Source organism: Argopecten irradians, unplaced genomic scaffold (assembly GCF_041381155.1).
Source record: "Argopecten irradians isolate NY unplaced genomic scaffold, Ai_NY scaffold_0017, whole genome shotgun sequence".
NCBI classification, from domain to species: Eukaryota; Metazoa; Mollusca; class Bivalvia; order Pectinida; family Pectinidae; genus Argopecten; species Argopecten irradians.
Window position 1 is genome coordinate 1,017,000 of NW_027187484.1, and position 26,051 is coordinate 1,043,050.

At 38.7% G+C, this 26,051-nt stretch overlaps 1 protein-coding gene across 2 annotated transcripts; it reads right to left on the minus strand.

The window, feature by feature from the left end:
- Nucleotides 1-122: 122 nt before the first annotated feature.
- On the minus strand, nt 123-25,754 carry LOC138311294 (uncharacterized). Of its 2 annotated transcripts, XM_069252724.1 has the most exons (7): nt 24,871-25,754; nt 24,589-24,745; nt 19,309-19,539; nt 18,233-18,310; nt 2,009-2,257; nt 813-997; nt 123-526 (listed from the first exon to the last, which is right to left on the minus strand). In XM_069252724.1, exons 2-7 carry the CDS (start codon nt 24,725-24,727, stop codon nt 284-286), a joined length of 1,125 nt encoding a protein of 374 aa, XP_069108825.1. In that variant the 5' UTR covers nt 24,728-24,745; nt 24,871-25,754; the 3' UTR covers nt 123-283. The 2 variants fall into 2 exon arrangements, with proteins under 2 accessions (XP_069108825.1, XP_069108824.1); XM_069252723.1 differs by having other exon boundaries at nt 124-526; nt 24,589-25,754.
- Nucleotides 25,755-26,051: the final 297 nt, after the last annotated feature.

Genomic DNA, 26,051 nt, shown 5'->3' on the forward strand with positions numbered 1-26,051 from the left:
CCCCACCTTCCTCCCTTACTAGTACATGTATCTAATGTAAATGTATTATGTGATATGATATCGTAATACGTATTACTGTTAGTGAATAACTGAAACTTGATACGGCAAATTAACACTGAAAGCTCCTATTTACAAATGCATATTTGCACACAATACTTTAGGTCTTACAAAGTATGTGGTTGTAAGAAACAAAGACTCCACAAACATAAGAAAGAAATTCTCCTTTATCGAGTGAAAATCATCAAGATAGAAAGTATTAGAGGAGAAGATCTTAATGAAGATCTTACGCGTCTAGAACTTGGTCATATCCATCCACCACGATTGTATTCCAGCCGAACTGTTTCACTGGATCAAAGTGCACGGTGGAGTAGTCCGGCTTGGAGACAGCGTTATGGTTACGTAGAATACTGGTGATGATGGCGCGGTCACCCTGGAATGAGTGACCTGAGATCTCGTCCTCGACAGCTTTCTGTAGTGGAATGTCGACACCAGTGGCCTTTACCTTGTCTACTGCTGACTGCATTATCTGGGCAATAAAGTAAAGAAAGAAAGTCAGACATATCAAAACTCTGAGGTCATTGTAATAAAGAGACTAAAAGTTATCACCATAAAAAGATAGGTCCTGGGTGAGAAATGTTTATATCACAACTCTGATCTTGTCATCAATTTTGGTGTCTCCATAGAAATAGAGGTTTCTGGGGGTCATTCTAGGTCACCATGGGAACAGAGGATACAGACAAGACATTCCAGACTTTCTCTGATGGAAACAGTGGTGATATGTCCATCAACAGTCGATACAAACCAAATCTCACCGAGAAAACTTCAGTGAATATTTTGTTAGCCTCATCTCCCTTGAAGATCTTGTCAGCCTCAGGAACATGGAGCTGTATAGGTCCTGAGACTTTGGTTTCTAACTCGCCTTTCCTGGTAATGGCCAGGATCGGATTGTCCTTCACCTTGGAGTTGATCCAGACAGCCCCCAGATCTGTCTCTGCACCTGCGATAAAAGAAACACTGAAAAAATTAACAATTAATCACGGGTCTGAAACCAACATAAAGACCAGGTTTGGGATAGTAGATCCAGTTTATTAATGTTATGTAATGATTACCGCAATTACATCATAAATGATATTACATAATACATTAAAATTATTCTTCTGAATCTCCATACCCCCAAACCTGGTAGATGTAGGAAGTAAGTATACTTGTATGAAGAACATTATATTCACAAAGACTGCATTATAGACAAAACGGCATTTAAATCGTTTTTTAATCTAATGTCCATCATGTGCACTCGAGCTCCTTGTCCATCATGTGCACCCCTGGCAGAAAATTCCATAATAAACGAAAAAATTAACAATAAATTGCCAGTACTTCTGTACATGACCATGTGTGTGTGGTCTCTAAGGCAACCATTTTTTCTCTTCATTTTTGAGGCCCCCATTCATATTAAATCAAGTAAAATTTCATTTCCTAATATCACATCAGCATTTCTTGCTTGAGTGTGTACACTTTACCTGGTAATAATATGTGATCTATTTCCTTCAATGTTTTATCAATTAATAATATGGGACAAAGAAGTATTTCCAACCGTGTGGACAAAAAAAATGTCAAATTTTCGAGGCGATCTCACGGCGATCTGCCCCTTTATCAAGACACACAAAACGAACACGATTACACAATAAATAATATATATATATATATATAATATTTACATTCTTGTTATATAGCCTAAATCTCTGAATGCTGCGGACATATTCTGAATCATGAGATATGAAGTTCATGTGTTAATCAAACAATGTGATAATTTTCATTTGAGTTGAAACAGAAGTAACAAATATTTTTTTGGCCTTTAAAAATTTTTGCTTTCAAGCTAAAAACGATTAGCGATATACCAATTTCTTCAAAGTTACATCTCCAAATTGTTCTTGACCCCATGGTAATTAATGAGTCCTCCACAAATGCTTGAAAATATCATCCCCATAAAAAATGATCTGCCAATATTTACCGAGAGGTTTCTTGAAAAGTTTCCTGTTTGTCCAGACACGTCCCCCATATCTTTCTTTTCTAGCCTCCAGCACGGTAACATCAAACATCTGTGAGGGATGGTTGACCAGTTTCCTGGCAGCAGCTAAACCAGAGATCCCTCCACCTATCACAAGTACTTCCTTTGGTTTGTGTGCTGTGTCTGCTTTACACACATCAGTTCTATACACAAGTAGCAGCAGGCACGTCCAAAACAGTATGTTCTCCATTTCTGAAAGTTAAAAAATATATATAATGATTAAAATGGTTCATAAATCTACATGAAGAACTTTGTATGCACTGAATGTGTGTGAGAAATCCATCCTTGATATTCCAGAGGTTACTTTAATCACTGTCATCATTGCACTCAGTTTGACTATGTTACATTGTACAGGGGTGGATAATATGACAGTGATAGTAACCCCTGGAATACAAACAAGAGGCCCAGAGGGCCTGTATCCCTCACCTGGTTTGTAATGCCAAGTTATGTTTTGAATACAGGTTCATTGTTTCTTTTCTAAAGGAATTTAAATATTTACCTCTATTTCCGCTATCAGTCCCCGCCCCTCCTGCCCTCGGGAGATCAGAGTCAAAATTTATACAATCTCTATTCCCCTTCCCCAAGGATGTTTCTGGCCAAATTTGGTTATATTCCATGCAGAACTGTATGACTAGTAGCGATTTAAAGGATTTACCATTATTTCCCTATTGGGCCTCGCCCCTGCTGTCCCCGGGGGGTCAGAGCCAAAATTTATTCAAATTCTGTTCCCCTTCCCCAAATGATGCTTGTGGTCAAATTTGGTTACAATCCATGCAGAACTCTAGGACAATTAGCGATTTATAGGATTTACCTCTATTTCCCCTATTGGGCCCCACCCCTCCTGCCCCCGGGGGGTCAGAGCCAAAATTTATGCAAGTTCTGTTCCCCTTCCCCCAAGGATGTTTGTGGCCAAATTTGGTTACAATCCATGCAGAACTCTAGGACAAGTAGCAATTTATAGAATTTACCTCTATTTCCCTATTGGGCCCCGCCCCCGCTGTCCCCGGGGGGTCAGAGCCAAAACAACAGATACAACCAGATATACACTCTACACCTTGTATTCTGGTCTTATCTGTTGTCATTTACTAAACCACAACAGATACAACCAGATATACACTCTACACCTTGTATTCTGGTCCTATCTGTTGTCATTTACTAAACCACAACAGATACAACCAGATATACACTCTACACCTTGTATGCTGGTCCTATCTGTTGTCATTTACTAAACCACAACAGATACAACCAGATATACACTCTACACCTTGTATGCTGGTCCTATCTGTTGTCATTTACTAAACCACAACAGATACAACCAGATATACACTCTACACCTTGTATGCTGGTCCTATCTGTTGTCATTTACTAAACCACAACAGATACAACCAGATATACACTCTACACCTTGTATTCTGGTCCTATCTGTTGTCATTTACTTAACCACAACAGATACAACCAGATATACACCCTACACCTTGTATTCTGGTCTTATCTGTTGTCATTTACTAAACCACAACAGATACAACCAGATATACTCTCTACACCTTGTATTCTGGTCTTATCTGTTGTCATTTACTAAACCACAACAGATACAACCAGATATACACCCAACACCTTGTATTCTGGTCTTATCTGTTGTCATTTACTAAACCACAACAGATACAACCAGATATACACCCAACACCTTGTATTCTGGTCTTATCTGTTGTCAATCACTAAACCACTCTAGCTTTTTGGACATTGATAATTTTAGTTTCTTTGATTCCCTATCTGTATTTCAGCTGTCAGAACTAAAGCTTGTTATTGAAGGATATAAAAATAAAACAAAACATTTTTTTTCATTCTTGAAAGTTTATAAATATCAATCAAAGTCATGAAAACACTGAAACAGCATCGGGATCTTTTAAACATTTAGAAACGATAAAATACAATGATATATACATGATGAGACTACTTTATATTTACAAAAAACATTATACACTCATAATTTACAAAAAAGATGCCAGTACTTTTAATTCATCAAAATTCCTAAATACAATAATGAACGATGACAGAGTCTGCTGTACAGCAGGCCAAGTTTACGAGCATTTTCAGCCGCGCCAGTGACTTACGAACTTACAACTTTTCACGATGTGCCAGAGGTTCGCATCCTGTTCTGTAAATCACGTTATGTCATCTACCCCTACCCCTCTTTCTCTTTATAATCCCGTCCCTGGTGTCATTCTGTACAAAATCAACATACACATATGTACAATCAACACTAATTTAAAAGTAATTTTCATTTTTATGGAAATATCATTACTATTGATAAACAACTGATCTAACAATTATATTTAGATATGAATTTATTGGACTTAAAAAAAAAACCTTTCAGATAGTATGGCTGCATTTGCATCATTTCAGTATTTACACCAGGCAATTTGCTAATCTTATGACATTCAATTACTCACTCGAAATATGAAATTCATAGTGATACAACGTAATAGACCATTTTGAGTGTCCACATAGTGGAATTTTGCGAGTTTCTGAAAAATGTCTCGCATTCCTGGGCCAATGAAACACTTGACTATTTTTGGTTGTAAATTAATATTTTGTAATCCAGTTACAAAATGATAAAAAAAAATAATTCAGTTTTATTTTCACATGCTTTGGATGCCAAATACCCCACTTACTGTACCTATAGTAAAGATACCTTCGGTAGGTATATATTTGCTTAAATGATATTGTACTCCAAAATCACCGACAAAATATCTATAAAGATCACATATAGATGAGTTTGAAAGACTTTGCCTTGCATGGTCAAAAATTTGTGCCTTTATCATACATTTGTATATTGTTTTTCATCAGGTTTATCCAGAGAAAACCTATACCAAGACTAAAAGGTTTCTATTTCAGAAAGGCATGCCAATTAGATGGGCTAGTTGCCTTCCTCAATCATTTGGCACAACATTTCATAAGCAGTTTGTATAATACAATTATTAGATTTTTAGATTGTGAACCAATATTATAATATTTGAATTAAAAGAAAAAATCTTAATAATAGGACTACCAAGTTCATTATAGTAAATACGCATTGCAAGTTGAGCCTTTTACTTCATCAATATCCTACAAAAGTCGAGAAGGGGTTTTCCTATATTGTTACAGTTCTTTATAACCTATATTTTTCTGAGGCATATCAAAGGATTACTACTGATACTCATATAAGTATTAAAATACATTTTGAATTTAAAGGAAATAAGGCTTTTCTATCTTGATAACATAAATGCTTTAGAGCAAAGGTCAAATTAACATTTCTAGAATAGAGTTCATCTACTACTTCACTTGGGACGCGGTCGATGATTCAATGCATGAATTTATTTCTACCATCTTCTTTCCACTTGTGATGATTTATTGGAGTCATAAGTGTCAAACAGCTGTTTCCTCATTCCACAATTTGTCACTGATCATTTAGATAATATGCCTGGGTTTACAATCTTTTTATTGTGACAATCTATTGAAGTATGTCATAACGTGAGAGGACCGTGTATTAAGGTTGTTTATGCCACTTGACGAACAGGTGTTGTGTAACCTCTATATCTGCAGTTAGTATTCATTGGTACTGAGCAACACAGATTGTGCATATGTAATCATTCTTTGGCGCCTTAACTAGTCCAACACATTGCAAATGTGACCATCTACCACAAACATTGCACATGACCCAGGTTGCCCGTTTAGGTGATGTGCACCCAACCATGTCACATCTTGTCCGTTGAGAAGGCGGTTCCATTGATGATGCTAACAGCTTGAATCGGACAAATTCTCTCATTTCCAGGGCAAGAGCATGATTGACCTCTTCAAGCTGCAAGTTCTTAGTCAGAACAAAAGCATTCTGTTAAATAAAGAGAATGTTACATGAATTTCAGATATTACATTAGTGAAAAAGGCTCATGTAAAAAAACAACTACAGTAAAACCCCTATTACTCGAGCAGGTGGGACCAGGTCAATAGTTCGAGGAATACGGGGTATTCGACTCATCCGAGGTTGGTCATGATCAACAGTCAAAATGTCCGGTCTCAAACTATGACAAACAATGCACGACAATGACATTTTTATTACCCTATTCTTTCAACATTCTTTGCATATATCGTTTGATATCGTTTACATCTTTCGATAAATAACATTGTGTTAGCCTGTCAAATGAAACCAACAAAGAAATTTAAAAAAAAAAAAAATTATAATTAGGCGGACGTCAGCAATATCTTCCGCCTCTTTTGTCATTTCACAATGCATACTTTCTATTAACACGGATCAACAACTTCCGTATTTTCGTATTTACAGCGAAGATTATTACGAGAGAAACATCAATAACTTAATGCCTTTTCTGAAATATTCAAATAAAGTTAGCATCAAACAACTACTTGCAATCGTGTAGGTAGGTACTAATGACACCGTTAATCCCTTAATTACCTAAAGGCTCGACACGCAAACTGTATAAACACAAGATCGTGAGCAATTATCCATGTCGGTCGGTGCAGTCAGGTGTGACACAGGTAAAAAAAATCTCAAGGGCTGAACACCTGTTCGACGAATACATGGGTAAATACTATGTATTTGATGAAACAGGGACATAATTCTGTTCGGGGAATAAGGGGTTTTCGACGAATAGCTGTTCGAGCTATACAGGGTTTTTGTTACATAGATTATATAGGGAGACGGTCGGGACCGTACAACCAGTTCGACAAATAGGGGGTATTCGAGGAATCCGGGTTCGAGTTAGAGGGGTTTTACTGTAATTTATTGTAATATATACGCAAGTCATGTTTGACTTTCTCCATGTGTGTAATATACCAAGTAATATTGAAGAATTACAGAAAACTTGTATTAAAAGTACTAGCTGACAGCTTAAAATTACATTAATTTGTCACAGTCCAGGGGTTCTGATCACTTATGATCTCTACACCCCTGAACTATCTCATAGTAAAATTTCAGCTCATCAGAAAACATCTCCACCAATCACAGGCCTGACATGTTTTCCTTTGAAGACTACAGAGAGAGCACGCCCAACATCAAAGCCACACAGTCAACCACAGAGTACTGTTATATGGCTCTTTTGATGTACATCAAACAACTAAATTACCTGTTCTGTTGCCTCCAATTTTACTATGAGATAGTCCAGGAGTGTAGAGATCGTAAGTGCATTCTAGACATGGAGTAACAGGACTATATTCCTTTTTTTAATCTTGCATTGATGTAAAATATAACAATTTCTTTAATATTTATTCTTACCAACAACACAAATGCACCACAAGCATTTCCATCTCTCTGGATAGATGAAACCAATTGGCATGAAATCCATATTGCATTTGCCAACTCGACTGTTTTCTGTGACCCGATGGCCATATATTTCCTGTGTTAATTTAAAAACGAGAAACTGTACCCCTAAAAGATATTAAATGTCTGCGAAATAACTGTAAAATTGTTTTTTTTATTCTTTTACCTTTCTGTAACATTGCTAATTACTTTCTAGAGAAAAAGAGTACAGTCATACATGTTGTTGATGGTAAATATAAAATGATGTTATTTTCTATTTTCTTGATAGATGTACAATGACGTTTTTTTTTTCAATCATTAAAGCTAGTGGTATTACATATGACACTTACTTCCAGTTGTTTATAAGTGTCTGATTAGTTCCGCCCATGGAGTCAAGGACAGATACAGTTTTGGTGGTCATATTGGCTGCAAGGAGTACCCAATGATTTCCAACATTTGCAGGCAAAAACACCCATTTGTACATTGCAAATTTAACCTGAAAAAAAACCTCATTCATCAGTAGTTTTTCATGCCTCTTGGTTTTGGATTTTATTATAATGATCATCTCATTATTATTATGTATAGAGTATGTTATTGAAATACTTTTTAAGATTTTAATTTCATGTTTAAACACTTCAAAAGTTAAAGACATATAAATATTCTTAAAATTCATCTCATATTTGCTTTCCTAATTGTCCACATATTGATTTATCTTACATCTGAATAAAGCCAGTGGTCAAATTTGCCTTTACTCCATAGCACTGCTGTATAGGATGGCATCACAAAGATATGGTCAGTGTCCCCCACATTTTGTTCCCTCTGGAGCAAGGAGAGATATGCATTGATGACCTGAAAACACGTCAATTACTTTGATTAAATGTTGTTTGGGACTAGTGTAGTTGAATTGCCTTTCCATATATGGCAATGACCACAAAATGAATTTTATCTTGCAACTGCTGCACATACTGACGGATAACAACTGCTGGATAAATTTGTGCTTTATCCGTCAATACAAAATGCTTTATCCGTCAATACAATCACACGACGTTGCTCCATATCTGACGGAACTTTTTCTAACTTGACACAGAACTTGAAACTTCCGGTGAATGAAACGTCATTCAGTCCTGTTAAAAAGTGACGTCACATTCAACGGAATGACATCATTTTTACGATATCGAAAATTTTGTATGGCAGTGTCATTTTTTTTGACTCATGGAAAAGGTATGCATTGTCAAGTAATTCTTTAATGGGTATTTATTGGATTTTGAGTATTTTCATTTTGTTTCATGGTTCGTACAGATTTTCAAACCAAAATTCCAGCACTTTTCAAGCACTTTTCCAACACCTTTTCTAGATTTTCAAGCACTACTTTTTTCTTCTACATTGGACTCGAAATCAGAATTTTCAAAAAACATGCCTACAATTTTGCAAGCAATTTGTTAGTACAATTTTGTCAGAGTAATTAGATTCAATTACACATTCTTATCAAACAACAAAGTCATCCCAAGTAATGTCTGATTACTGAAATTATGATAAATTGATTGACAACAGAGCTTTTGTCAGTGTTCTGGGAGCATGAAGTTTCAATTCCAGCACTTTTCAAGGATTTAAAGAAAAATTCCAGCACTTTTCCAGCACTGACCCAAAATTCAAGCACTTTTCCAGCACTGACCCCAAATTCCAGCACTTTTCATCTTCTGTACGAACCATGTGTTTCAGTGATATATCACACCGAATAGAATTACAGATACTGTTTGTGAATGCTCTTATTTATTTCCAACGACAGTAAAAGTAGTACACTCTCGTTCGGTTTAGTGAATTAATTTATACCTCCGCATCAAAGAATGGTTGCAGGATAAACAGAATACACGGTTAGTATCTTGCAATACAAGTTTTATTTTGGTGCTCGAGATAGAAAGCCAAGATGACTTAGCAAAGCCTGGTCATCTCAGCTTTCCTACTTACTGTCGTGTCGGTCTAACCGTTGACGACGACAGTGATGTACTCGCCGCGCAACTTGCACAATACCATTGCATACTGGGTTACAATATAATGCTAAACGCGAGTTGATTGGTTGGTGGGCGTGGCTTATATCGTGTGATATGTGTGACCCACGTGTGATAGATCTATCCTGAACTCATCGGGTATTACCGTACTCATAAGAACTAGATCTATCCTGAACTCATCGGGTATTACCGTATTCATAAGAACTGCAGGATGTGTCCATACTTTCTATTACACACAGTTTTTACAACAGACATTTCTTCAAAGAAAGCTCTGGAATTAAATGCGATAATGCGGTTTTCATGAGCTGCTGTCCGTGTTTCAGCCGGGATAGTCTGGATAACTTTTTGCGTCATCGCTAGCATAATTCACGGTAGGGAATGTCCGTCACAAACGTTAGCTACATGTAGGCTACTTCGAGAACAACGTAATGGCTGCCGTGAGGCCCGCCTCGCGGTAAGTTTACCTCTGTTTGTTTCTTTATCAATCAACTTCTTAAATATCAATTTATCAATTCACTACAGATTTATCGGCTGTTAATAGATTTCTTACAGAATGTGCCGTTTTTCAAACATTCAAGGACATACCCCTGTGGCACATGTGGCAGTGACATGGAAATCAAATGCAGTGTGTTGCGACACCTGCAACGTTTGGTACCATGTTGACTGCCAAGGGATAAATAAATCCCAACTCAAGCACTTGGATCACAGTGGTGTAACCTGGGATTGCCTAAACTGTGGTCTTCCAAATTTCTCCTCCACACTCTTTGATACATCCCCAACTGACATCTCAAACAAATTTTCACACCTACATGACACAAGCACCCTCTCCAGTAGTGATGACCCTAAAAGTCCCGGTCCTCCCAAAGCATCCTCCTCACCAAAAAAACAAACCACCTCGCCCAACACAAACAACAGATTCATCAAACCCACTAGGATAGCTACCATTAATTTCCAATCCATCTCCAATAAAAAACCTGAACTGGAACACCTGCTTCACACACTCAAACCGGACATAGTAATAGGTACAGAAACATGGCTCAACAATAACATCCCATCCCACGAATATTTCCCATCACACTCTTACACAACATACAGGAAAGACAGAACTCCAAACAAAAAAGGACAAAGCCACGGTGGAGTTCTGATAGCAGTAAAAAATGCATACCACTCAGAACATGCAAAAGAACTAGACACAGACAACGAATCTATATATATTAACATCAACATGACAAATTCACATAACCTAACAGTAGGCGCATACTACAGACCACCCTCAGACAAAGGAAAATCAATCGAACACCTCGAAGACTCCATAAATAGAATAGGCCAAAACAATAACACAATTTACATACATCAGTGGAGACTTCAACCTACCCCATATAGACTGGCACACCAACACCACCATCCCAAGCACACCACAACCTAAGCTACACCAACACCTACTTAACATCATCAATGACAAGTCTCTCACTCAAACGACAGCTTCCCCCACTCGTGGCGAACACATATTAGACCTTACACTAACCAATAGGCCATCCATCATCAACAAACAAGAAATATTACCACCACTAGGAAAATCAGACCACGACATAGTTTACACCGAAATTGACGTCCGACTAAAAAAGATCAGAAGACCACCTAGAGACATCCTCATCTACAATAAAGCCAACTGGGACAACATAAAGACTGACCTTGAACAATTAAATACACAACTGGACGAACGATCAAACGACAACATAGAGGAGATCTGGCACTCCTTCAAAACAACACTAAACAAATCCATAGACAAAAACATACCCACCAAGCACATCACACACAAATCCAAACTCCCTTGGATAACCCACCCCATTTGCCAACTCATAAACAAATCCAAACGCTTACACAAACAGTATAAATCCAAACCAGAAATCAAACATAAATATAAAGCAACAAAATCAGAACAGAACTACAAAAACAAACCAGAAACGCATACCTCAACTACCTAGAAAAAATGACAGAACCGTGACGTGCCGAAAAAATAACAACACTTTTGGCAGTATACCTGATGACAGGATCATTTTATGCAAGTTTACAAGCCGAAATCGATCGCACCTGATAGAAACTTGAGAAGAAGTTCAAAATATCGTGTATTTTCACAAGATGGCGGTCTTGCTTGGCGGCCCACTTGGGAATTCGTGGATCGACCCCAAAAAAAAACAAACACGTTTTGTCCATGTTTCATGTGTCAGGATCTTTTCATGCCAAGTTTGACAACGCCAATCGCACTGGTTAAGACTACTTTGAGAAAGAAGTTCAAAATGTTAAAAAGTTAAAATTAATCACGCACAGGCGGACGGCGCACGAGCGCATGTTTAACTGCGGACGGACGACTGACGAAAGCGGACGACAACGGACGAAATAACATGCGACTCTAGGTGTGTCCTCCTAATAAAAAACCTGAACTGGAACACCTGCTTCACACACTCAAACCGGACATAGTAATAGGTACAGAAACATGGCTCAACAATAACATCCCATCCCACGAATATTTCCCATCACACTCTTACACAACATACAGGAAAGACAGAACTCCAAACAAAAAAGGACAAAGCCACGGTGGAGTTCTGATAGCAGTAACAAATGCATACCACTCAGAACATGCAAAAGAACTAGACACAGACAACGAATCTATATATATTAACATCAACATGACAAATTCACATAACCTAACAGTAGGCGCATACTACAGACCACCCTCAGACAAAGGAAAATCAATCGAACACCTCGAAGACTCCATAAATAGAATAGGCCAAAACAATAACACAATTACATACATCAGTGGAGACTTCAACCTACCCCATATAGACTGGCACACACCAACACCACCATCCCAAGCACACCACAACCTAAGCTACACCAACACTACTTAACATCATCAATGACAAGTCTCTCACTCAAACGACAGCTTCCCCCACTCGTGGCGAACACATATTAGACCTTACACTAACCAATAGGCCATCCATCATCAACAAACAAGAAATATTACCACCACTAGGAAAATCAGACCACGACATAGTTTACACCGAAATTGACGTCCGACTAAAAAAGATCAGAAGACCACCTAGAGACATCCTCATCTACAATAAAGCCAACTGGGACAACATAAAGACTGACCTTGAACAATTAAATACACAACTGGACGAACGATCAAACGACAACATAGAGGAGATCTGGCACTCCTTCAAAACAACACTAAACAAATCCATAGACAAAAACATACCCACCAAGCACATCACACACAAATCCAAACTCCCTTGGATAACCCACCCCATTTGCCAACTCATAAACAAATCCAAACGCTTACACAAACAGTATAAATCCAAACCAGAAATCAAACATAAATATAAAGCAACAAAATCAGAACTACAAAAACAAACCAGAAACGCATACCTCAACTACCTAGAAAAAATGATAACAGACATACCAATAGACGAACCTCGATCCTCACACCCTAACAAAAAACACAATCCCAAAAAGCTTTTCTCGTACATAAAAACAACTAAGAAAGAGAACTCTGACATCACAGCCCTACGGAAAGACGGACATCTATTGACGGACACAACTGACAAAGCCAACATCTTAAACCAACAATTCCAGTCTGCTTTCACACAAGAACAGAATACAACCATACCTGACAAAGGACCTTCACCACACCCAATTATGCCAGACATCCACATAACACAACAGGGCATACACAAACTACTGAACAATATAAACCCGCATAAAGCAACTGGCCCCGACAACATTCATGGCAGAATATTGAAAGAACTCAAAGACATCACAGCTCCAATCCTTACAAAAATATTTACATGCTCACTCACCACAGGAACACTTTCCCACGACTGGAAACACGCAAATGTCAATCCCATTTACAAAAAAGGCGACAAATACAATCCCGCAAACTACAGACCTATATCACTCACATGCATCACATGCAAATTAATGGAACATATAATCACCAGCGCCACCATGTCACATCTGGAAAACAACAACATACTTTACGACAAACAACACGGCTTTAGACCTTCCAGATCGTGCGAAACCCAACTGGCCACGTTCATACACGACCTCACACAAAACCACAACAACAACACGCAGACAGACATCATAATCATGGACTTTGCAAAAGCCTTTGACAAAGTACCACACAAACGCCTTCAGTACAAACTAAAATACTACGGAATCACAGGTAACACACATGCATGGATAACAGATTTTCTTTCACATCGCACCCAGACAGTAATACTTGAGGGCAAACACTCACACAAAATACCAGTAACATCCGGAGTCCCTCAAGGAACCTGTCTGGGCCCCATACTTTTCTTAATATATATCAACGACCTACATGAATACATGAAACACAGCACCCTTAGACTTTTCGCAGACGATAGTATCATTTACAAGACCATACACAAACAAGAAGACACACAGAAACTACAACACGACCTTGACAATGCAGGACAATGGGAACACGACTGGCTAATGCAATTTCACCCAGACAAGTGCAACGTCATCTCCACTACCACCAAACGCAACAAAATCCACCACAACTACACTCTCCATAACCACTCACTTGAACACGTCAAACACAGTAAATACTTAGGCCTCACATTACAAAACAACCTCCAATGGGACAAACACATTAACAACATCACCGCAAATGCAAACAGAACACTAGGTTTCCTAAAACGAAACCTCACAATCAATTCACCACACATTAAAGAACACGCATATAAAGCACTTGTCAGACCCAAACTAGAGTACTGCTCCTCTATCTGGGACCCACACAATACTGGCCAAATACAACAAATAGAAAAAACTCAACGCAGAGCAGCAAGATATGTACACAACAGATATCATAACACTTCTTCAGTCTCAGACATGTTATACACACTCCAATGGCCAAACACTACAAACACGCCGTCTACAATCACGACTCATCCTCCTATATAAAATCACACACCATCTCGTTGCCATCAACCCAGAACAATACCTAACACCTGTAGACACCCGCACTAGACACACACATCCCTATGCATACAGACACATCGCCGCCACAAAGGATACATTTAAGTACTCCTTTTTCCCCACACACCATCACATACTGGAATCTCCTCCCTGTGGCAACAGTACAAAACACTACACTGGAGGGCTTCAAGGCAAACATAAACAACGTAGCCCTTGAAGGCCCCACTCACAAATAAACACCTCATTTTTTATCATGTTTTTAACCTATCTACTTTTATCTATTCCAGCACCAGAAAAGAAGAAACATCGTACGATCGTAGATAAATCTAACGCTGTTATCGTTAGGCCTTACGTGGAAATGCAGCAAATTGCCTCTAAATTCTAAAATGGCCGAGGGAACCGTTTGCGATGTACTAACATTCCTCTCCAATAAACAGGTCATTATTTTATTTCTCTTTATTCTATAAACTTAAGACTTCGTCGGAAATTTTGCTTGGGTTCCGATAAACAGGTAACTGGGTCAAATGTCCCGCGTGCAGTCACATTCTTTATAATCTTAATTGTGACAACCTCCTCTCGTAACATCAGGTTTTTTTTTTACTAATCTCATGAAAAAGATAATCCTTTAGATTATAATGAAGATCAAGTATTTCACGACGTTTACCATCCGTCAGTACCCCGTTAGCATAAGATCTTCCACACACGTTTTTTTTATCAGTCGCAGCCATATTGCCTCTCAAACTCTAGAACATCGTCAGATAAACTCCGCCCACTCGTTCTATCGCCTGACGTCGGGTAGGCTATCTAAACTCCGCCCCTCCAGACAATTGACAGAACCACTCGACCAGTTGATAATACTGTCGCTCAACATACCAAGGTATTACATCATTTATTTTGTCAACGGTTAGACCGACACGACAGTAAGTCTTGCACCAAAATAAACCTTGTATTGTAAGATACTAACCATGTATTCTCTATATCAATAAAGTCAGGAAAATGAAAGACTTGAAAGTTTATTCATTTGCATTTGATTATTAATATTTCTTTCAATATGAAAAAGGGATGAAATTGAAAGTCATTCTGAAATCAAATAGGCAATAGCTTTATTAGCTGTGTATCATCATTACCTTAAAAATTATCATTTAACCACTTTGGATTTTTCAGCGTACTGAAGTCTTTTGTGTCCAGTACCTCGCCACATACATAGTAACGACAGTTTTTCTTGAGGGTCACAGATGGTGTCTGGGAGTGTCTCACACTAATCGGGTTCTTCAAATGGTCATGTTGGTGATCTTGATCTAAATTCAAAACGCTTTTATTCATCTTCAATATTTCTTTTGGAATTTATATGTAACTACAATGTAACTATTGTAAATAAATGAGAGATTGAACAGTGCTGTAAAGGTATGAACGCAATAGGATACAGATATTTTCAATAGAGCACTGTTGAATCTATATGTAATGGTCTACTTTTGCATGTTTGACGTCAAATTAAAAACGGTGTTGGTTGCTAAATTGGGTAACTACAATAGTTAGAAGATATGGCTCTGGTTATTGAATGTTTGATTAAAAACATAACTATGTCAAGGTACTCAAGGTACTCTATAACCATTGGTAGGCAGTTTTTCTTCAAGTTTTCCAAGTTTTTGCCAACTTCAAACCTGGCATGACCTTTCATGACCATGGTTGTTAATAGGATGCAATCAAAATCAAATAATCATCTTCACTGTCAATAATCAATGTTATTAATCTGGTGGCATTAAAACTTTCATACAAAAGTATCTCACCTTTCTTATCCCCATCACTTGGTAGATTGAACCTGATCCTTTTTTCCTTCTTCAATTTCAGTTCTTCATGACATGACGTGTAAAAGAGAAATTGTCATGCTATACTCCCAGATATGAGAAAAACACATTCTAATCGTTCAAACAAATACACATAAATTTTAACCTTTAATTTGTAATATAGCAGTAATTAGAGAATTCTCTCTATCTTCTAAAAATATCATTATGATTACCTCAGCAATAATTACTATATTCACCATAACATCATACCGCTTCTTGTAATCCTATATAAGTATATAAGTATATCTCAAGTCCTCCACCTGTGGGTCATGTTTTCAACACCCATGTGGGGCAGTTGCCAGGAGGTTGGAGGATTTTCTTTGAGACTTAGGCTTCCCTCCATAGCAACCTTCCAAAATCTTAAATGACTGTGAAATGGATGCTCAAAAAACCAAACTTAATCATAACATTCTGATCTATTTTACATCATTTTTTTCACAGACAAATAGAATTTTAACATTTGAGCTCTCCTACCAGCCAAATACTATCTTACAATGAATTCTTCCAATTAAGGATTGATTGTCAATTTTGTTGCTTGCATTGACTGATGAAGAAAGTTAATCTCGTGCAAATGAAGTGAACTGCGAAGCAGTTCATGTAACATTTGCACGAGATTAACTTTTTCATCAGTCAATGCAAGCAACAAAATTGATAATCAATCCTTATATTTACGTTAACCAATTTAAATATCCCGCTTTTGAAAAAAGTCAAATTATATGTATTCGGTATAAGATTATTATACAATTTGCAACATTGTACCAGTTATCGTACATGTATGTACAGCTACGGAACAGCCGCCAGTCAGTTCTTTTCGTCACCAAGGCAACATAAAATGTAGTTCCGAAAATAACTTCATTCTTTGCGCGTTGTTACAATTAAAAACGGCGATTTTGAAATATTGTTTTATGTACAAGAATTAATGGCTTAAATTTTATATCATAAAAACATGATCATGTAGCTTCAAATAAAAAAAATACTGCGCAGTACTAGCTGTGCAGTCAACGTGTAATCCGGTTTCTCGATTTAGCAGGGGTCCGGTTTTGAAGAAAATGACGATTGTGGTGAAAATGCTGAATAGTTGGTATCTAAACATAATCAAATCTTTTAAAAATCAATTGCGATTGTTGTGGAATGTACCTGAATGTTGTATTTCCGTCTGGTAATTGTTTGTAGCTGGCAGTTAAATGTTTATTAACTAGGCCTAAACCTGTTGTGAAATCCAACCCCTGTGTCTATGGTATGCGATGCAGTCCAAGAACCATGCTTCAGGGGCTCAATAAAACGTGTTAAAATGTGGGATTTAGTCGCAGATCACTGGAAGACTTGTGTGTTATTCTTGAAATGTGATAACTTCTCTGTCAACTGGAGTTTTAGGATTAAAATTCTGTATAAAGTAAGTAGAGAAACATTGATTTGAAATGTTGGTGGTTTCCAACGACCCTCGAATGCCGTGGGTTTAGACACTCGCAGAATCGTTTTGTTAGGCCTATGTCACTGAAATCAGCCTGTTTGGTATTTGAGCGTATTTTTATGGAATCTATCGTTTTTAAGCTTACATGTATGTTACCGTTTCACATATAGATCTATATATTGTACACATTATCCTAACTATTTGCGTTCGATTATGCCTACTTCGATGAGTGATGAACATCGCTGCGCTCAGTAGGCCTAGCCTATGTTCAGCATTTTCCGGGGCTTGAGCCTAAGTCATCGTTTCTTCAAAATACGTGTAAAATATCTGTAATATCATATTACTAACAATTTTTAATATCACTTTATCAAACATTTCTGTCTGTGTTTCTAAATGTACAGCGATAGGCCACATCTCAGAAAGTTCATTCAAAACTGAAGCGGCGTAAAACTAGGTTAAAATGTAAACAATGTCAAAATGTATTCTCACGCCGGTCAGAGGTCAGCGCGTGACCAAGCATCTTCATTGGGAAATGAAGTGATCGGAGTTTACTAGTTTCATTGAGGCGGAGCGAAGTGAAAATGTAAATATTAATTTATAGATACCCACTTGATGTACTCTTAAGGCTTGGAGAAACTGACAGCAATGGCTCTGGTAATGTGACATCTGATGGACTTTGCTCAGGGTCTGGAAAATGTAAATTGATTAATGATTAATTGACTAATTAATTATAATGTGCTAAGGCATGTTATTCAATTTGTCTGCAATCCAGGGAGAATTATAGGACCATAAATCCCCCAAGAAGGTAATTTAATGCTTAAATAAATCATGTGAAGGATTTAGTTTTATCAAAACAAACAAGGTATTCATAGAATCAGACTTTAAAGGGACAATTCAATCTAAGAGAACATTAAAATTTGTACATATATTGGGAAAAACCAGTTCCAATTGAAATTAGATCAGTCGGTTTTACTGTGATATGCTAGAAAAGTCCATGGTGGTGAAATGCGTGTGAAACTTTCAAACTCGCTTGCTGTCCTCCATTATACATTGTGGTCGAACATCTTGTATGCCGAACCCTGTCCCTTGCTCGTAGAGTAATGCAACTTTTGTCTAGAACTGCTCAAATCGCTCTGACGGTAGTGGTTTACCTTATTAGGTGAATTGTCTTGTCTAAAAATCATTTTATTACCTCCTCAGTGGTTATGTAGTTCATTTGTTTAACATGCGTGACTTTGGCTCGGGTATGGGTACAGAGTACATACTGTACCTGCTTAATCGTATTGATCAACGATTTGTAATTACAACGGTATCAATTAAAATACTTAACAATGACGTGGAATTTGTCAATATATTGTGTTAAATGTTTCATAAGAAATGTAGAACAATACATTTATGACATATTTTGCTTCTTGGTTATGTAAAAGAATTAGCCTGAGTGAATTGTCCCTTTAAGAGAATTAGATTTTTGTAGAATATTAATTAAAAAAGAATTTGAAATACCAGAGTGTAATCTCCTCATATCTCTCAAAGACTACATGTTAGATCATTAATTGCTAAATTTGTGAAATGATGGTCAAGACTATTGGGCCACTTGTCTTAAATTTCCAAATTTTATATCAGATCTTAACTGAATAACTGTTTAGTTGAATGATGCTAAGATATTGATTATTGATAACACTTACCAAGTAGACAGAGGTGTAGAAAGGAGAGTCTCAACCTTTCATGAATGTTGAAGGTTTCTGGAGCCAGCTCCGAAATTTCCTTGATGAAGTCATGGTGATCATCTTCATCACAACACTCATCCAAGACAGCTTGAGCTTTTCTAGTTTCAATATCGTAAGAATAACTGGCAGTCCTTCTGGCTGTCTGGAGCAATGCCATCCAGGTTTCCTCCGACATTTCCCTGATCATGTCTGTTGACAGTCAAATAAGATTTTCCATATCCATGATACCAATAAATAAATATGTGCTTGGGTTGGGGTTATAGAGTGTGAAAAAAAACAGGAGGAGTGCCCGGAAAAAAACCACATAATCGGGCAAATAAACGCCTGTCTGTCTGCCCATGACCGGCAACTTTACAGTAGGGTAGACATTTTTTGCCATGCAACTGGTCCTTTTAACGGTAACGCTTTTGGTCCAGTTCTGATAGACTACTAAAGATATACAAAACAAAAATAGCAGTAGCATTGTAGAAAGGTTAAAGATCAAATTGAGCAAAACAGATTTTCGTAATATTCTGGTTTTTCAGTCAACTTTGTTGAGAGCGAATGATTCTAAAACAGATATGTGGATATTTTTTGTAAGTACAACTATGACTTTGCTAGTAAATAAACTACAAGGATGAATTGTAACTTTGTTAAAGGACCAGTAACTTTTAGGGTCAGTCGGTCCTTAGGACTAGCCGGAAAATATCCTGAAGGGAGAACACTGGTGCCAGGGATTGAATCCTGGCCCGTCTAGGTTAAGGCAAGTAGCATAATCACTAAACCACATTAGCTATAATAAAATGGAAGCTATAAATGCATAGTATTACAGTAAGCTAAAAACACAATCAAAGGAAATATTAACAAGAGGCCCAGAGGGCCTGTATCGCTCACCTGATTTGTAATGCCAAATAATTTTCTGAATACAGGTTCATTGTTTCTTTTCTGAAGGAATTTTAATATTAACCTCTAAATCCCCTATTGGGCCCCACCCCTCCTGCCCCCTGGGGATCAGAGCCAAAATTTATACAAGTTCTGTTCCCCTTCCCCCAAGGATGTTTGTGGCCAAATTTGGTTACAATCCATGCAGAACTCTATGACTAGTAGCGATTTAAAGGATTTACCTCTATTTCCCCTATTGGGCCCCGCCCCTCCTGCCCCCTGAGGGTCAGAGCCAAAATTTATACAAGTTCTGTTCCCCTTCCCCCAAGGATGTTTGTGGCCAAATTTGGTTACAATCCATGCAGAACTCTATGACAAGTAGCGATTTAAAGGATTTACCTCTATTTCCCCTATTGGGCCCCGCCCCTCCTGCCCCCGGTGGGTCAGAGCCAAAATTTATACAAGTTCTGTTCCTCTTCCCCCAAGGATGTTTGTGGCCAAATTTGGTTACAATCCATGCAGAACTCTAGGACAAGTAGCGATTGATAGAATTTACCTCTATTTCCCTATTGGGCCCCGCCCCTCCTGCCCCCTGAGGGTCAGAGCCAAAATTTATACAAGTTCTGTTCCCCTTCCCCCAAGGATGTTTGTGGCCAAATTTGGTTACAATCCATGTAGAACTCTATGACAAGTAGCGATTTAAAGGATTTACCTCTATTTCCCCTATTGGGCCCCGCCCCTCCTGCCCCCGGTGGGTCAGAGCCAAAATTTATACAAGTTCTGTTCTCCTACCCCCAAGGATGTTTGTGGCCAAATTTAGTTACAATCCATACAAAACTCTAGGACAATTAAGTAGCAATTTATAGAATTTACCTATAATTACCCTATTGGGCCCCGCCCCTCCTGCCCCGGGGGACCAGAGCCAAAATTTATACAAACTCTGTTCTTATTCCCCCAAGGATGTTTCTGGCCAAATTTGGTTACATTCCATGCAGAACTCTATGACTAGTAGCGATTTAAAGGATTTACCTCTATTTCCCCTATTGGGCCCCGCCCCTCCTGCCCCCTGGGGGTCAGAGCCAAAATTTATACAAGTTCTGTTCCCCTTCCCCCAAGGATGTTTGTGGCCAAATTTGGTTACAATCCATGTAGAACTCTATGACAAGTAGCGATTTAAAGGATTTACCTCTATTTCCCCTATTGGGCCCCGCCCCTCCTGCCCCCGGTGGGTCAGAGCCAAAATTTATACAAGTTCTGTTCTCCTTCCCCCAAGGATGTTTGTGGCCAAATTTAGTTACAATCCATACAAAACTCTAGGACAATTAAGTAGCAATTTATAGAATTTACCTATAATTCCCCTATTGGGCCCCGCCCCTCCTGCCCCGGGGACCAGAGCCAAAATTTATACAAACTCAGTTCTTATTCCCCCAAGGATGTTTGTGGCCAAATTTGGTTACAATCCATGCAGAACTCTACGACTAGTAGCGAATTAAAGGATTTACCTCTATTTCCTCTATTGGGCCCCGCCCCTCCTGCCCCCGGGGGGTCAGAGCCAAAATTTATACAAGTTCTGTTCCCCTTCCACCAAGGACGTTTGTGGCAAAATTTAGTTACAATCCATGTAGAACTCTATGACTAGTAGCGATTTAAAGGATAACCTCTATTTCCCCTATTGGGCCCCGCCCCTCCTGCCCCCGGGGGGTCAGAGCCAAAATTTATACAAGTTCTGTTCCCCTTCCCCCAAGGATGTTTGTGGCCAAATTTTGTGACATTCCATTCAGAACTCTATGACAAGTAGCGATTTAAAGGATTTACCTATATTTCCCCTATAGGGCCCCTATAATAAAATGGTTTTTGAATCTTGTTTTGTAAAGTTGTATTATTTAGCTGTTATAAAGGTGGCCATCAGGTATATGTAGTCTTCGTTTGTTGGGTCCGTACAACGTTGAGAATTGTCGTTGAAATGATGATTGACTCTGATGTTTTTTGTCGACAATTTATTCTTTAGTACTTCATACGTTACATAGAGTCATTGTTGATATATGTGGCCCAAAATGGGACCACACACAAGGTGTGTGCTCCTCTATGTTTCTCCTTCTCTCTTCTACAATAAGTGGTCAGCTCTATTTATACATAACAACGAGAGCATGGGGATCAGTATTTGGCCATGATATCTAACACCTGAAACATCTGATGCATGGATAGCTACTGCATAACATAAGTAACACGCTGAACCAATTAATACTGACCAGTTTCACAATTAGCATTACATATAAGATGTTCAGGCACCACATACCATTACACAACAACGAGAAACTTATACCTATAACCCAGACTATTATGTACAGACCTGGCCAGCTATCGCATGGCACTGATAACTGATAATATATATACGTTTAGACCTGGGACACACACGAATAGCTGTAAGTCTATATCAGTATCTTATGAAATAAAACTTATTATATTATATTACGTCCCCTTGTTAATAATTATTTAAAATTAGTTATAATTTGAAATAATAATAATAAATTTAAAATAAAACTTATTATATTCCGCTAGGTAGTAGCTGGTGGCTAGCAAAATTCAATACTCAGCTCACCTGTAATATCACTTATTTTCTCTACGAGTACATCAATCACAACTGTTTAGTAGTGATTATATATATATAGCTTAGGGCATGGTTGTTTTTCATTCCTTTTCTTTTGTATTTCTTTCTCTTTGTATACTTGTTTTACAGCCCTAGCAATCAACTACAGATGCCTCGTATATATATATTGTACTACCACCGGACGTATGTACAATGCCAAGTGACCTCGGAGCAGACTGGAGAATTTCAGCGCAGAAATGGGTGCTTAAAGAATTGTAACAGGCCCCCTTGCTTACTTTTGCAATGAATGTATATTAGAAGATGTTGTCGAGTATTACAATGGTGAGACCATAATAATTGTTATTGTGAAATGGACATCAATCAGCAATTGATTTTACCCCTAACATATATATTTGCACGCGTTACACTTTCCACTGTGCAAAGTTAGACACCACCAAACATAACATAGAGAGTTGAATAATTTTCCAAGGCAGAAAAAGTTTAAGCTCCATGTCTCGGAACTCCGTACACGAAAACTTTAAGATTATAGATAAACGTAATAATCCCAAGATTCCAGCATTTATAAAGAAAAAAACCAGAACAATGTCCCAAGAGTCTTTTAACCAAGTTAAATTTCCTTTATACTTTTAGACAATTCCAAAATCAGAAGAGTACTCATAGATAATTTTTCTTTCTGCCTTGGACACCACCTCCTTTTTACACGACTTTAGAACTAAAGGAAAAAAATATGACATTATGGGGAAAAAAAAAGTTCACAAATACAAAAACATACAATTAACAAAACAAAGTTTTCCACCGGGCCCTAAACAATCCTACAAGACTGGGGAAGCCACTCTTATGATTTTACTTAACCCAGCTCGAATGAAAATTTGGGGTTGACCAGAGACTTTCCCCGTTACTTATATACCCCCCAAACTAATTAAGTCTGACCACGTGAGTACAAGACCCCAGTGTTGGTCGTATCAACTCTAACCACCAGAACCACAGTCCCCACAGTGGCCAGAATACCTAACAGCCAAAAATACCCACCCCAACAATTTTGAATAGGAGAAGTCCTTGTTAGGGTTATCTCGAGGTGTTGGTCATATCAACTCTTACCACCAGAGACACCCCCAACCACCTGGATCCTCTCCCTAACTAACTACAATTATACCTACAGTCCTATCTACATACCCCTGGTCGCCCCCACCAATTACACTTAACATTACATACCACCAGTTCACCTACATAACAACCTCCCCCCTCCCCTCCCTATTGTACATATGTGTCCCCCCCCCCAACCCCTGCTATATACCTACCATGAATCAACTTCCCCTCCCCTTAAATTTTCTTTAATTCCCGGATAGAGAGGTGGCGCAACTCATGAAAATATCGCCGCATTCCCGTGGGGTTCAAATGAACCCCATCGTTCAGCAGCCGGGGGGACATGAGGCGTCGCCGAGCCACATAGCTCTGACCCCGGTCCCTCATCTCGAGGGAGAGGGCCAGAGACATGCGTGCCCGACGAGCCGCATACTCCGCCCCGGTCACCGCAGGATGCCGGGGCCGCGGAAACACCGCCATGAGGGCCACCCGCTCTACCCCCCAGCTATCTAATGTATCTTGTATCATACGCAAGACCCCCATAAAAATGTTGCAACCTATCCCCCCTGCTATCTAAGTCGTTCCCCCCCCCCCCACCTGCAAGATTACTAACCCCGGACTAAACCCCTCCCTCTTCATCCGATCCACCAAGTCCACAATATCCCAAATTTTCCCCCCAGACTTACCATACAGACGAACACCCACCCCCGTCAATCCCAGATCCCGAGTAAACCTCCCCTCCCTAGGGTTATTGATAAGATTGCTAAGTCTTGTTATATAGCTATGGCCAATAATGGCCACTTGGCCTGACACTAGTCGTTTCATATTTGCCTGTATATATACCTACAACATACAAAAGGAAAAGAATATATATATAAAAACACGTCATAAATACATCCGCAGATTAGACATGAACATACTGAAACTACTCATCAATACTAGGTCTGAATAAATTGAATGCTCCTCACTATGCGTATTATTCCTTAAAGTTCTGATGCCCCCTGGGGGGAAGGGATATTCAGGGGTCGACACGGTGTCCTCCAGACCCCTGTGCTGCGCGGTTCGGGTTTATTACCCTGCCCGATCGGGCCCAAACTATAATGTTCTCCTTGTGTAACACTGAAATTCCCTGGAATCATGTACAGGTTTTTTTTGTTACCATGGCCAAAGACAACACCCCAATGTCCCGATACTTATCACATCAAAGTTCCTCCGGGCACTTTATATCACACTTTCCGGAATAACAATAAGGACGTCTGGGTCCAGGCAGGGCCCGCAGTTTTCCCCAAACCGCTTTGACGTTGTGGCACCAGCAATGACACAGGGGCCTGGGTCCTCTTCCTTAGTTCCTCCCCCCAGGTCAGGGGCACCAGTACACAGCAAACATGAAAAACAAGTTGAACAACAAATGTTAGTCCTATCAAATTGTAATATCAATACTATTAAATTACAACAACCCCTCAAATATCCAAATTACAAGTTTGTATTTTCAGTACTGGCCTATCAGTTTCGGAATTTAACTCACTCTAACCCAATATCAGTTACTACAATAAATCCTACTTAGTCCCCTTTACCTATGAGCGGCCTCCCCAGTAATACTGTCGCCCATCCTTCCCCCGTACCCTGTTACACGACACCTCCCATGAGCATTCGCAAGGAAAGTTTTTTTTTTTTTACCCAGGATTGTAAAGCCTATATTTCATTTCCCAAATCCGCACTGTCCACATTCTCACCAGTACTAATGTGAAACGCCTACACAAGTTTCGTTAATCAAGCTAACAAGACTAGGTCCAAAATATTAAAGAGAAACACAGTGCAAGCTATAAATAGCTCACACCTGAGAAATTATATACACACAAGCGTACCCACTCAACCGAAACGTAAACAGTACACCTGTATAAATTCCACAACCACAGGGATTCGTCACACCGCGTAGTAAATAAACGAGTAAGTCAACGATCAGAAATTCAATTAATTAGTTAATTAGGGTCCCCCCGGAGGTTCCAAATTGTAACGACTTGTTTCGCTACGACCGTAGTCATTAGCGTAGAGTAAGAATGATACAATTAATTTGTTTTGCCCTGGGTTCGACTGCCGCGTTAGCTTGCAGATTCCTATGTCTCGCTGCAATATTCAAAGGTACCAGTGA

Bases quoted from the DNA above. Each gene is read 5' to 3' on its own strand.
- LOC138311294 (XM_069252724.1), bottom strand. From the start codon at position 24,727: ATGAAACGACTAGTGTCAGGCCAAGTGGCCATTATTGGCCATAGCTAT. The intron at 19,540-24,588 runs GTAAGTCTGGGG...GACTGTCAACAG, and splicing joins GGTGGGTGTTCGTCTGTATG to ACATGATCAGGGAAATGTCG. The intron at 2,258-18,232 runs GTGGGTATCTAT...TTTAACTTTCAG, and splicing joins AAGCCTTAAGAGTACATCAA to AAATGGAGAACATACTGTTT.